The 13183-nt window shown below is 43.2% G+C and overlaps 1 protein-coding gene across 1 annotated transcript in view; it reads right to left on the bottom strand.

Annotated features, from left to right (window-relative positions):
* LOC124795889 (synaptotagmin-5) overlaps positions 1 to 13183 on the bottom strand; it is a 117457-nt gene that overhangs the window by 19319 nt on the left and 84955 nt on the right. The window contains exon 7 of the mRNA XM_047259969.1: positions 10116 to 10315. Within this exon, the coding sequence (XP_047115925.1) occupies positions 10116 to 10315 (200 nt within the window). The remainder of the gene's footprint in view (positions 1 to 10115; positions 10316 to 13183) is intronic.

The following is a 13183-nucleotide window of genomic DNA, read 5'->3' as shown; positions in this document are numbered from 1 at the left end:
CCACGCGCTGGAGGGGGAGTGCCGTTCGAAACTGAAGCTAACACTCATATTTTTTGTAAATATTAACACTTTGCCGTCCGCACGTCTCGTAAAATTTTATTCACTTGGCGCCGGCAGCGCTAATTCGGATTACTTGGATTGTCGCCGGCCGCCTGTCACCTTTCCGTTGATGAAGAGCTTCAAACACATTGACTTTAGCGCGCTTTAATTTTTCCGGAAATCCTCTATTTTGCCGTATCGTTCCACAGACTCGAATTTTCTTTTCAAGTAACTTCTCTGTAAGTCTTGCACTGTTATAATAATTATCCATTTAGAGGTGATGCCACTTTCCATAAGAAGGTGTCAATAGTTCCATCACAGTTTTTGCTAAAGGTTGTCCAGGGCCAGTAGGTATCTTGAGTGAAGAAATGTATCCCGTTCTCGTATCACAAACATCCCAATGAGTATACCATATTCCGTAATTTTCGACGGATTGTAAACTTTAAAATTTAACTGTCCATGTCATGGTATCATTCCTTCATCAATTGAGATGTTTTGACTTAGATTAAACGTTTCTTTAAACTTTTTGGAAAAATAATCACTTACGAATTTCACTTTCAAAAGCCGGTTGGCATTATCCGGTTTATTGTTGTCGTCGGAAAAATGTGAAAATGAAAATATTTGTCTGAATCGGTTGCGGGATATCGTTTTGCAAAATATCGGTGTGTTTATTAACGGATTCGTTGACCAATAATCATCGATCCTTGCATTTTTTACAGTTCCCATAAGGATAGCAAGCCAAAACCATTTTCTAAGTTTGGGTCCCGTAACGTCGACAATTTTTTTTTTTTTTTAAATCCAGTTTCCTTCTATTGCAGTTTTGACTGTAAAACTTGTTGGTTTCGTTGCTAATATATTCAAATAGATCTTCCCAATATATAATTCTACAATATCCACAACACTGGGTATATCTTTGGGAAATATGTGTGGACCCGGAGATCCTTCAGATTTATTATTGGTCCTCACTAAATCACAGTCTGTCTTCTTCGTCTGATTCATCCGAATCAGTTGGCAACCGTAGCGTTCGCCGAACTCTTCTTGGACGTATTTCACTATCTTCAGACGATTCTGCTTTACTTTCATTTTTTTGATATCCGATGTCTTCTTCCCAATCGGCCAAGACGTCCGGAACGTCAGACAAGACGTTCGCGCATTCATCGTCAATAATCGTATCGTCTCTTTCGTCTGCCATGATGAAAGTGCACAAGTGCTTATAAAAACAAAAAAAACTTAAGTGAGGAACTGAGGAAAAGTAAGGTCAGTATATTAATAATAGCACATCCTTGGTACAAAATAAACATGTAATGTCTTCACTTAAGTTGTTTCAAAACCCATAGCATTTCTCATTTCAACAATTATCGAAGGTCCTTAAAAATACATTCTTTCATAGAAAAAGTCTGTAAGTTCATGGAATAACACGGTAGATAATGAAACTTGTATAATAACCATATGGAAAAATACTCTCCTATTTCTGTGCTATCAGTTGCCAAAATATCATTTTGGTATCTCAAACCATTTATGAAACATGAGGAATGTTGTGGATATTTCACTCTGGCTTTATTGCTGGCACGGTGCAATTGCAAATAAGTACATTACGTCAGATCAGTTTTCTCGAGTTTGGTAGTAAATAGAGACAACCACCCAACTCTGAAGAAAAATAAAATATGCTAGCTAAATTTAATATGCAGTAACATATTATATAATATAGACCAAATGCAAAATCATAGCGACCCCTGTTTTTCATTGCAAACATTTTCGAATTTCGCGCAGTGTCTTACTTCCGCATAAATGTCACAATATGACCATTAACGAAATAATGGGCACATCAAAATAAACCTCACATACAAAGCTACAAGTAAAATCAGAAATGAATTTTTTTATCAAATAGGGTCTGTAAAATCGTTTGAGAAATATAGCAGGGCGGGCGCCTCGATTCTGTAACTGCCGAAAGGTGGCAGTGTCGACCGCCCTTCCGAAGAAACGAGTGAACTCCCTCAGCGCTTTGGACGAAAATGGGTCACTGCGCATCGGCCACGGTATCCTGCGGGCACCCTTATCCACCTAATCTTCTGCATTCATATGTTGCACCACATTTCAAAAGCTTCTATTCTCTGCTTCTCTGAACTGCTTGTCTTTCAAGTTTCACTTCTACACAAGGCTACACTCCAACCTTCACAAAAGACCTCCTAACACTTACGTTTGCATTAGATGATAACAAATTCCGCTTTTACATAAATGTTTTTCTTGTTATTGCCAGACTGCATTTCATATCCTTCAGACTTCAGCTGTCATCAGTTACTTACACTATGTGATCAAAAGTATCCAGATGCCTGGCTAAAAATGACTTACAAGTTCGTGGCGCCCTCCACCGGTAATGCTGGAATTCACTATGGTATTAGCCTACCCTTAGCCTTTATGACAACTTTCACTCTCGCAGACATACGTTCAGTCAGGCGCTGGAAGGTTTCTTGGGGAATGGAAGCCCATTATTCACGCAGTGCTGCACTGAGGAGAAATATCGATGTCTGTCGGTGAGGCCTAGCACGAAGTCGGCGTTTCGAAACATCCCAAAGGTGTTCTATAGGATTCAGGTCAGGATTCTGTGCAGGCCAGTCTATTACAGACATGTTATTGTTGTGTAACCACTCTGCCACAGGCCGTGCATTATGAATGTGTTGAACGATGCAATCGCCATCCCCAAATTACTCTTCAAAAGCGGGAAGCAAGCAGGTGCTTAAAACATCAATGTAGGCTGTGGTGTGATAGTGCCACTCAAAACAACAAGGGGTGCAAGCCCCCTCCATCAAAAACGCGACCACACCATAACACCACCGTCTTCGCATTTAACTGTTGGCAGATGACGTTCACCGGGCATTCGCCATACCCACACCCTACCATTGGATAGCCACATTGTGTACCGTGAATTGTCACTCCACACAACGTTTTTCCGCTGTTCAACCGTCCAATGTTTATACTCCTTACACCAAGCGAGGCGTCGTTTGGCACTTACCAGTGTGATGTGTGGTTGATGAGCAGTCGCTCGATCATGAAATCCAAGTTTTCTCACCTCCCGCCTAACTGTCATAGTACTTGCAGTGGATCCTGATGCAGTTCGGAATTCCTATGGGATGGTCTGGATAGATGTCCCCCTATTACACATTGCGACCCTCTTCAACTGTCGGCGGTCTCTGTTAGTCAACAGACGAGGTCGGCCTGTACGCTTTTGTGCTGTACGCGTCCCTTCACGTTTCCACTTCACTATCACATCGGAAACAGTGGGCCTAGGAATGTTTAGGAGTGTGGAAATATCGCGTTCAGACGTCTGACTCAAGCGACACCCAATCACCTGACCACGTTCGAATTCCGTGAGTTCCGTGGAGCACTCCATTCTGCTCTCTCACGATGTCTACTGACTACATAGATCGCTGATATGGAGGAGTACCTGGCAGTAGGTGGCAGTACAATGCACCTAATATGAAAAAGGTATGGTTTTGGGAGTGTCCGGATACTTTTGATCACATAGTGTAGCTGCCCAAATAGTAAAACTTACATACATTTTCTAATCTAATTCACGTGATTTGATTCAAGTACATCCCCTTATTCTTTTTCTAATTTTGTTGATGTCCATTTCATATCTTTTCAAGACACAATCAATTCCTTTCAACAACTCTTCTAAGTCCTTCTCCATCTCTGACAGTATTACAATGTCATCGACAAACCTTAAAGCTTTTATTTCTTCTCCCTGAACTTAATTCCCTTTCCAAATTTCTCCCTGGTTCCCTTCGCAGCTTGCTTAATGTACAGATTGAACAACATTGCGGATGGGCTACAACCGCTTTAGTGCTAGTTGTGAGTAACCTTCTGCTCACTGTATTTCATCCTTGCTATCTTCAAGATTTCAAAGAATGTAGTTCAGTCAGTTCTGTCAAAAGTCTTCTCTAAATCTGCGAATCTTATAACGTACGTTTGCCCTTCTCAGCTTCGCCGTTATGACAAGTCGTAGCGTCTGTGTTGCCTGGCGTGTTCCAACATTTCTCTGGAATCCAAACTGATCCTCTCGAGGTCAGCTTCTACCAGTTTTGCTATCATTATGTAATTCGTGTCGTGTCAGTGTTTTGCAGCCACAACTTCTTGAAATGATAGTTCGGTAATTTTTCTTGTCAGCAGCTGCTTTCTTTGGAATTGGAATTATTTCATTCTTCCTGAAGTCTGAAGGTACTTCTCCTTTCTCATGTACAAGGTGGCGCAGGTAAAAATAGCCCCCCCCCCCCTCCTCTTTGAATGCGAGTGCAGAATTTTGACTTCTGAAACAGCCACAACAATGTAATTTTTATGCAATAATCGATTGTTAACATTCTTCTGCCAGTATTTCAGTTTATTTAATCAGTGAAGTTAGACATTTCTCTTCGTGGTCTGCGAAATTACTTTCTCGATAGAAGAAAGAATTGAAACTGTGTAAGCATGTGTGAAAACAGGTTCGATTAAGAAACCTCGCGAAATTTTCGGGGTGAAGTATCCGGAAAGCAAAGAGGCCAAGAAAGGGTCTGTATAAAAACTGGTGCACTTACGGATCTGCGCGAAATGTAAAACGACAAGGAGTTACTTCAGTTCGCACACAAGAAGTTATTGCAAAAATTCGCCGAAGAATTATTCAGAGCCCAAAGAAGTCTACACGTAAATTGGCCCAGTAGATATAAATAGGAGTTTACTAGCGGATATTGAAAAGTGTTAATCTGAAGCCATATCGTGTGACGGTTGTGCAGCAATTACAGGAGGATAACAGAAACGTGTAGATGACTGCACGTGGCTTTTGAATAACATCAACCATGGTTTGTTACACCCTTTCCATTACATCAAGGGTGATGAAGGACGACTTCACCTTTCAGGTCATGTGAATTCGCAGAACACGAGGTACTGAGTAACCTAACATTGTGTGTCAGCAACTGCTTCGTGATGGAAACATCGGTGTCAAGAAGACAATACCCTCAGCATGGTTGCATGTATGGAAATTTCTGATATGTTTTGTGTTCAATTCACTGGATGTTAAATACAATACTTATTTCAGTAAGATGAGGCAAGAAGCCACGTGTCTAAGGTATCCCTGGAACGAGTCCATGTTGTCTTTACCATGTTCGCCAGATGTAACAACATGTGATTTTTTTCCTGTGGGGACACTTGAAGAGCAAGGTCTATGAAACACATCCACATACAATGCAGGAACTGAAAGACAACATCAGCCGTGAAGTTACTGTCATCGATATCCGACTTTATACCGGGAGTATCTGAATATGCTTAGATGTGTACGGCTGTGTATTGATATTGCAGGGCATCACTTTCAACATTTTCTATAATTGTATTTTTCACTGTGTTTGTTATTGTAAATATATGTTAAGTCCATTTCAGCTCTTCGTTTCTGTAATTTCACTACATTTTCTTTATACTTACACGAGCTAGTTTTATCTGCACCACCTTCTCTTTTGTATACCAGGTGGAATACATTTGTCATGGCTTATTCTCCAGGGGATATCTGCAGTTCTGAGGTAATGTCGTCTCCTTCAGGGGTCTTGTTTCCACTTTGGTTTTTCAGTGGTCTGTCAACTTATTCTCTCAGTATCAAATCCTGATCTCATCTTCATCTACGACCTCTTTCTATAGTATTGTTTGTTTCCCCTGTATAGAGTCTCTACATATTCCCTCCACCATTCAGTTTTTCATTCTTTACTTAATACTGGTTTACCATCTGAGTTCTTGATACTCATACGGCTGATTCTTTTTCCTCTATTTTTCTATAAGCGACATATACCTTTCGCCTAGTTATACATGTTTCTACAGCCTTGCACTTGCCCTCTGGACATTCCTGTTAAGCCATTTTACACTTTCTGTCAATTTGATATTTTTAGACGTGTGAATTCCCTTTTATCCGGAACATTTTCTGCATTTTTACATTTTCTCCTATGGTCAATTAAATTCAGTTCCTCCTATGTTACTTACCAGGGCTAGTCTTGTAATCTATGTGATCCCATGCTGCCTTCACTGTTTCGTTTCTCAAAGCTGCCTGTTCATTTTCTACCGTATTTCTTTCCGTTGCTTCAGTCCAACGTCGCCTGCGGCTCTCTCTCATACTCTCAACAACCTCTGATTTTTTCAATTCATCCAGATCTCATCTTCTCAGTTTCCTTTTTGTAACGTTTTCAGTTTTAATTTTCAGATCATAAACAATAAGTTGTGGTCAAAGTCCATATTTACCCATGGAGATATCTTACAGCTTAAAATCTGGTTTCAAAACCACTGTCTCATAACTGTATAATGAAACTGAAACCTTCTAGTGTCCCCAAATCCCTTCCATGTATACAACCTTCTTTCATGATTCTTAAACTAAGTGTTAGCGATGATTAAATTTCTACAAGGAGGCTTCCTCTTTTATTCCTTTCCCCCAGTCGAAATTCTTCTATTATTTTGCTTTCTCTTAGATTTCCTACTGTCGAATTCCAGCTCGCCATCACAATTAAGTTTTCCTCTCAGTTAACTATCTGGGTAGTCTCCTATATATCAGTACACATTCTTTCAATCTCTTCATCATCTGTGGAAATAGTTGGCTCATAAACTTGTACAACTTTGGTGAGTGTTGACTTCGTGGCTACCTTGGCTGTAATGCAATGTTTATAGTAGCTCATCCGCATTTCTGTTTTCTTATCCATTATTTGAGCTACTCCTGCATTACCCCTCTTTGGTTATTTGCCGGTGTGGACGATCGGTTCTAGGTTCTTCAGTCTGGAACCGCGCGACAGCTACGGTCGCAGGTTCGAGTCCTACCTCGGGCATGGATGTGTGTGATGTCCTTAGGTTAGTTAGGTTTAAGTAGTTCTAAGTTCTAGGGGACTGATGACCGCAGTTGTTAAGTCTCATAGTGCTCAAAGCCATTTGAACCATTTTTGATTTGATTATTTGCTGATTACTCTGTACCACGCTGACTCGAAGTCCCGTTCTTGCTGCCACCGTGCTTCACCAATTTTCACTATTTCGAATCTCAATCTATGAATTTAACTTGCTGAATTTCCTAACCTGTTTACCAAATCAAGAAGTCTCACAGTCCACTATCAGACACACAAAATGTCATTTTTTCCTAATGATGAGATCTTTCTGAGTAGAACCCACCAAGAGGTTCCAATGAGGGATTATTTTACCTCCAGAATATTTTATCCAAGTGGATACTATCATCATTTAAACACACAGTAGAGCTGCTTGCCATCTTAAAAAATTACTGTTGTTTCCCCTTGCTTTCAGCCGTTTTCATTACCATCACAGCAAGGCTATGTTGGCTAAGGTTACAAGGCCAGATTCGTCAGTCAGCCAAATTGTTGACCTTACGGCAACTGAAAAGGCTGCCCATCTACAGGATCCACGGGTTAGTTTGGCTTCTCAACACATACCCCTCAATTGTGGTAGCTCTCACAGTATGGCAATCTGTACCGTTGAGGTATGCGAGCCCTCCTACCTCGGGAAGGGCCGTGGTTCATTTCACAGATAGGGTTCAGAACTTATTGTCCTTCCATGTTCCATAAAATCCACAAACAAGATTCTGTTAGCGTCCGGTGCGCCAGCGAGTAACGAGTATGACTTCAAGTCACGGCTAGTAGTCACTGAGGGCACTCTGAGAGCATGGACAACCTCTTCCATGATGTTTTACCTCTCATACGATGGTATCATGCCGTCATATTTTAAAAGGACAGTGTTCGTCCACATGTAGCACGTGCCTCTATAATCTGTCTGCGTGATGTTGAGGTACTCCCGTGGCTAAAAAGATCTCCAAATGTGATCCCAATACTACATTTGTGGACCAGCTTGGACGTCAACTCCGTTGCTGTGTCAGTACCAGCTTGCGTCAGGAGAGGCATCCAGGCCAGAAGGGGTGCCACACTATACTGATAAGTGGCCTCATACTTCCAAGGCCTTTGAAAATTTGACTCGAATGTATTATCACTGAATTAACATAACATACCCTCTCAACTTGTGAAATTACTTTTCCTCCTCTCCTTCTGTATGCTTCGTTTTTCTTGTCAGACAGTGTATCTTTAGTGGCAACTGCTGTTTGCCAGCAGTAACAAACATCCACCATCTGACGACGTGCGACAGTTGTCTCGAGAAAATATTGTAAGACACACAAAACGTGATTCGGCTGCAGACATGAGAGCCATATGCTGAAGATACCCGCTGAGAAAATCTGAGGACTCTTACGAATAATTAACAAGATTACTTGGTGTAATCGAAAGTATATTAAGAAATATTTTAATAACCTGGTGTAAGTATTCTCTAAATGTGTCATCATACTAAATCGCGTGCACTGATATAATACAGATGATAATGGAATCATAACTCTAAAAAAGTTTTGAACAGTACCTGCCAATTCGAAATTATTATCTCCTGTTCTTAGAAAAACTGATTTTTCTTTAGAAACTTTACAAGTTGTACTACCTTGGTGTGTATCGTAGATAAACTGTTATGCTTTCCGTCTTACTATTTAAAATACTTAGGGGACTAACGTAAAGCCGTTACCTTTGGGGTTTAGAAATGCCGATTGATGTAGAAGATTAATTTTTTAAAAAATTATCTTTTCCCCACAAGCCTGTGAAAATCAATCGGAATAGACTAGACATAATTAAGTGCAAACACTTCCATCCCATGTGCAAGGTGTATGAGACAGACGAAATACCCAGAGACTTCGAAGAGAACGTAATAATTCGAATTCCAAAGAAGCAGATGTTGACAGGTGTGACTATTACCGAACTATAAGTTTAATAACTCATGGCTGCAAAATAGCAATACCAATTCTCTACAGAAGAATAGAAAAACTAGTAGAAGCCGACCTCAGGGAAGATCAGTTCGGATTCCGGAGAAATTCAGGAACACGCGAGGCAAGAATGACCCTACGACTTATCTTAGGAGTTAGGTTAAAGAAAGGCAAACCTAGGTTTATAGCATTTGTAGATTTAGAGAACACTTTTTGCAATGTTGATTGCAGTTCTCTTTTTAAATTTCTAAAGTATCGTGGGTAAAATACAGGGAGAAAAACGTTATTTACAATTTGTACAGAAACCAAAAGGCAGTTATAAGAGTCAAGGGGCAGGAAGGGAAGCAGTAGTTGAGAAGGAAGTGAAACAGGGTTGTAGCCTATCACCGATGTTATTCAATCTGAGTAGGAAATAAAGTTCAGGTAGCAGAAATAAAAAATGAGTTTTGCCGATGACATTGTAATTCTGTCGGAGACAGCAAAGGACCCGTAAGAGCAGTTGAACGGAATCGACAGTGTCTTGAAAGGAGGATTTAAGATGGAAATCAACAAAAGCAAAAAAGGATACAGAAATGCAGTCGAATTAAATCAGGCGATGCTGAGGGAATTAGATTAGGAAACGAGGCACGTAAAGTAGTAAATGAATTTTGTTATTTGGGCATTAAAATAACCGACGATGGCAGGAGAGGATATAAAACGTAGACTGGCAATGGCAAGAAAAGCGTTTCTGAAGAAGAAAAATTTGTTAACATCGAATGTAGATTTAAGTGTCAGGAAGTCTTTTTGGAAATTATTTGTATGGACTGTAGCCATGTGTGGAGGAGAAACATTGACGATAAAGAGTTTAGACAAAAGAGAATAGAAGCTTTTGAAATGTGATGCTACAGAAGAATGCTGAAGAAGAGGAGGGTAACTAATGAGAAGGTACTAAATGGAAGTGGGGAGAAAAGGAATTTGTCGCGCAACCTGACTAGAAGAAGGGATTGGTTGATAGGACACATTGTGTGACATGAAGGAATCACCAATATAGTACTGGAGGGAAGTGTGAGGGGTAAGAATTGTAGAGGAAGACCAAGAGATGAATACAGTAAGCAAATTTGAAAGATGGAAATTCCAGAAGTTATTTGGACAAGAACAGGCTTGCACAGGACAGAGTAACATGGAGAGATGTATCAGACTAGTCTTCGGACTGAAGCCCACAACAACAACTATTATGGGTAGGTTAAAAATAGTAAAGCTGCTGTTGATTGAGGACACTACAATTGCTTAAGCTGCGGCCACTCTCTACCTTGGCGTCCTGGTCGGCGCAGGGCCCGAGCTGCCTCCAGAGGGTGAGCCTCTCGGAGAGGTCGACCTGCGCCAGCGGCAGCTGCACGCCGCCGATGCTGTGGTGGCGCGAGTACGCGTCGAAGTCATACAGGAGTACCTCCAGCGTGCGCCGCGGCAGCGCTGCCGGCGACACCTCGAACACGAAGTCCTCGTCGAACACTGCAACACCACGGTCGCCCGTCAGCCCCCTCGTCTAACTGTGGCGTTAGTTTCAGTCTGAACTCCTTTCTCGTTTTCTTTCTATCTCGGCTTTTATGCAGATTATGAAAGTATCACCAGGAGCCTGTTTTCAGAAATGAATATTCTCGAACTAATATAACGCTGGTCATTGAACCTCTAGTACCACGCGCCGCGGAATTTGAATCCTCACCAGACGTCATGGACGTCGAAGACCCCTAGAGCAGGGCTTCACAACATACGTGCTCGCGAAGCAAGCTGCGAGCAGCAAGGCGCGAGCACGGAGCAGCGCGAGCACGCTACCCCCACTACCGGACCAGAGCGGAGAGTGGGGAAAGTCACGTGGGGCACACAACAGCTGCCGCCAGTCAATGTAAATCCGCGGCCACCTGCAGGGATATCACTCACGAATTATTACTGCGACAAATGAAACAAATAAAGGAGAATGTACACATGCCACATAATTTTATTAGCTTAGTGTATGCCTCTACATTCGCATTAATTTGTGAACACAATAAAAGGTGTCACTGAAGTGTTGGATTCTCGGTTATCTTGTACATTTTGCCCTTTACAATTGCGTCTATGTTCAGAGTAATTGTTCTTGTGCATTTTAGGCGCAGCGTGCAGTTTAAATTTCGATCAGACAATGCGTTTCTCAGGCGCGTCTTGTTACATTTCATTGCAGAGAACAGTTGTTCACAAACATACGTGGAACCGAACATTAATATTATTGTAGCCGCCAGTTTGTGCAAACGAGGAAATCTATCCTGAGGGAAGTGTCTGTAGAATTCCAAAATGTTTTTCTTGTTCTGAAATTTGTCTCTGTATTCTCTGTCACACTGCAGGTCAATAATCTCTTGCTGCAGCTCAGGACGAATCTCTTAAATATTCGCTGAATATGGAGAGAACAGATCAAAATCACTGTCTAGTGCTGTCAGATCTTGAAAGCGCTGATCAACTAAACTATGTGAATAACGTTCACAGTCTTTGTGAACATCTTGCATGGATGATAATTTAAGAAAATGAGCTAGGTTTCCTGTTTCCAGCTGACTCATCCAAAGTGTCAATTTCATTTTAAAAGCTCGTATTCGATCTATGAAATGAGTAATTAGCAGATCTTTACCTTGTAGTAAAATGTTCAAAGCATTCAGATGGCTAGTTAAATCTGCTAAGAACGCGAGGTCACATTCAAACGTGCGCGCGCATTTCCCCTCCCTCCCCTCCCACTCTACTCAGCGACCTTGCACCTGCTCGCGAGCACGTGCCTGGGCAGACGCGAGTACTCACGCTCAAAACCGGCCAGTTGTTAAGCCCTGCCCTAGAGGTCTCTGCACCATCGCGCCGTAAGCCGTGGCGGCGCGCGCCTCCTGGCCCGCTTTTAGCGTGAGGGCGCCACAGTGGAACACGTGGTCCCAGCGGCCAATAGCGGCGCCCCCGATAGAATATTTAAGCGCCTGCCTCACCTGGATCCCTCCTCCTATCAACTTTGATCCTCCCCCCCCACCTCCTGTGTCCTTTCCTTCAGGCACCCTCCCTCCCCCCCTTTCCCTTCCCTTCTCTTTCCTTTCCCCCCCTCCCTCCTACCCTCTCCTCCGGGCTTCCCTCCCCCTTCCTCCCTCCCCCTCTCTCCTTTGCCCATGGCATCTCTGCTCTCCCCTCTCCCATTTCCCCTTCCTCCTCCTCCACCTCCTCTCTTGGCAGGTCCCCGGACTCGTACACGCTGAGTGGACATTCGCGCGCCGGAGATCATCGCCATCAGTGTCTCGTGAGTGCCGTCATGTTTAGTGTTCAGTGTTCCCGTCATACTCCATCGTTCACCTGTGCCATCGCCATCTTCAGTGTTAGTGCGTCGTGACAACAGTTTGTAGTGAATTATCGTCTAGTGTGAACGGCTCCGTGTTTGTCTTTATGTGTCTACTGTTTTATTACCCACCGTTATGTCACATTTGTGTATTCTTTCTGTTCTTTCTTTATCTCCTCTACGGCTGAAGAGCGGTGTACCATGCTGCTGACAGCCTGCCTGTTTGTACGGGTTTGAAAATAACAACAAAGAAAAAAAAAAAAACTGGATCCCTCATCTCCGCTCCATCCAATCCAAAGCCCACAACCGCCTCCAACTCCTCAAACTCCTCTCTGGCCGGACGTGGGGGTTGCTCCCCTCTACCATCCTCCACACCTACAAATCCTTAATCCGTCCCATCCTCTGTTATGCCAGTCCTGCCTGGATATCTGCCCCCCCCCCCCCAAATTCTATAAGTCCCTCCAGATCCTTGAGCGTCATGCACTCCGCCTCGCCTTCCGAATACGCCTCCCGTCCCCCACGCGGATCCTCTATGATCTCATTCCTTTGCCCCATCTGCTCCTATTCCTCGAACATATCCGCATCCTCTACACCTCCCGCCGTCTTGCACCCCCTCACCCCCTGGTTGCTCCTCTCCTCTCCCATCCCTGCTCCCTGCCACGTCTTCACCATTGTGTCCCCCCTACCCTCCATCTCTACACCCTACATCTCCTTTCCCAAGGTGGCTTCCGTCAACTCCCCCTCCCGGATGATGCCCTCTCTCCCTCCATTTATCCCTCCTATCAACTCTGATCCTCACTCCCCCTCCTTTCCTCTGTCCTTTCCCTGGGCTCCCTCTTCTCCCCCTTCTGTCCTGTTTTCTCCCCACTAAACCTCTCCCAACCTCCCTTCTCCCCCCCCCCCCAAGTCCTTTTGTATTCCCCTCCTCTGCCTACCCCATTCCCTGTCGTGTCTGCCCCCCAGCCCTCTTATGGGTCCTCCTCCTCCATCAGCTCCTTTCCCGGTTCTCCCCTTCGCTTTTACTCTCCTTTCCCCCCTTTTTTGTTTTC

The sequence above is a fragment of the Schistocerca piceifrons genome, chromosome 4 (genome assembly GCF_021461385.2).
Source record: "Schistocerca piceifrons isolate TAMUIC-IGC-003096 chromosome 4, iqSchPice1.1, whole genome shotgun sequence".
NCBI lineage: Eukaryota > Metazoa > Arthropoda > Insecta > Orthoptera > Acrididae > Schistocerca > Schistocerca piceifrons.
This window is presented reverse-complemented; position numbering and strand designations above follow the sequence as displayed.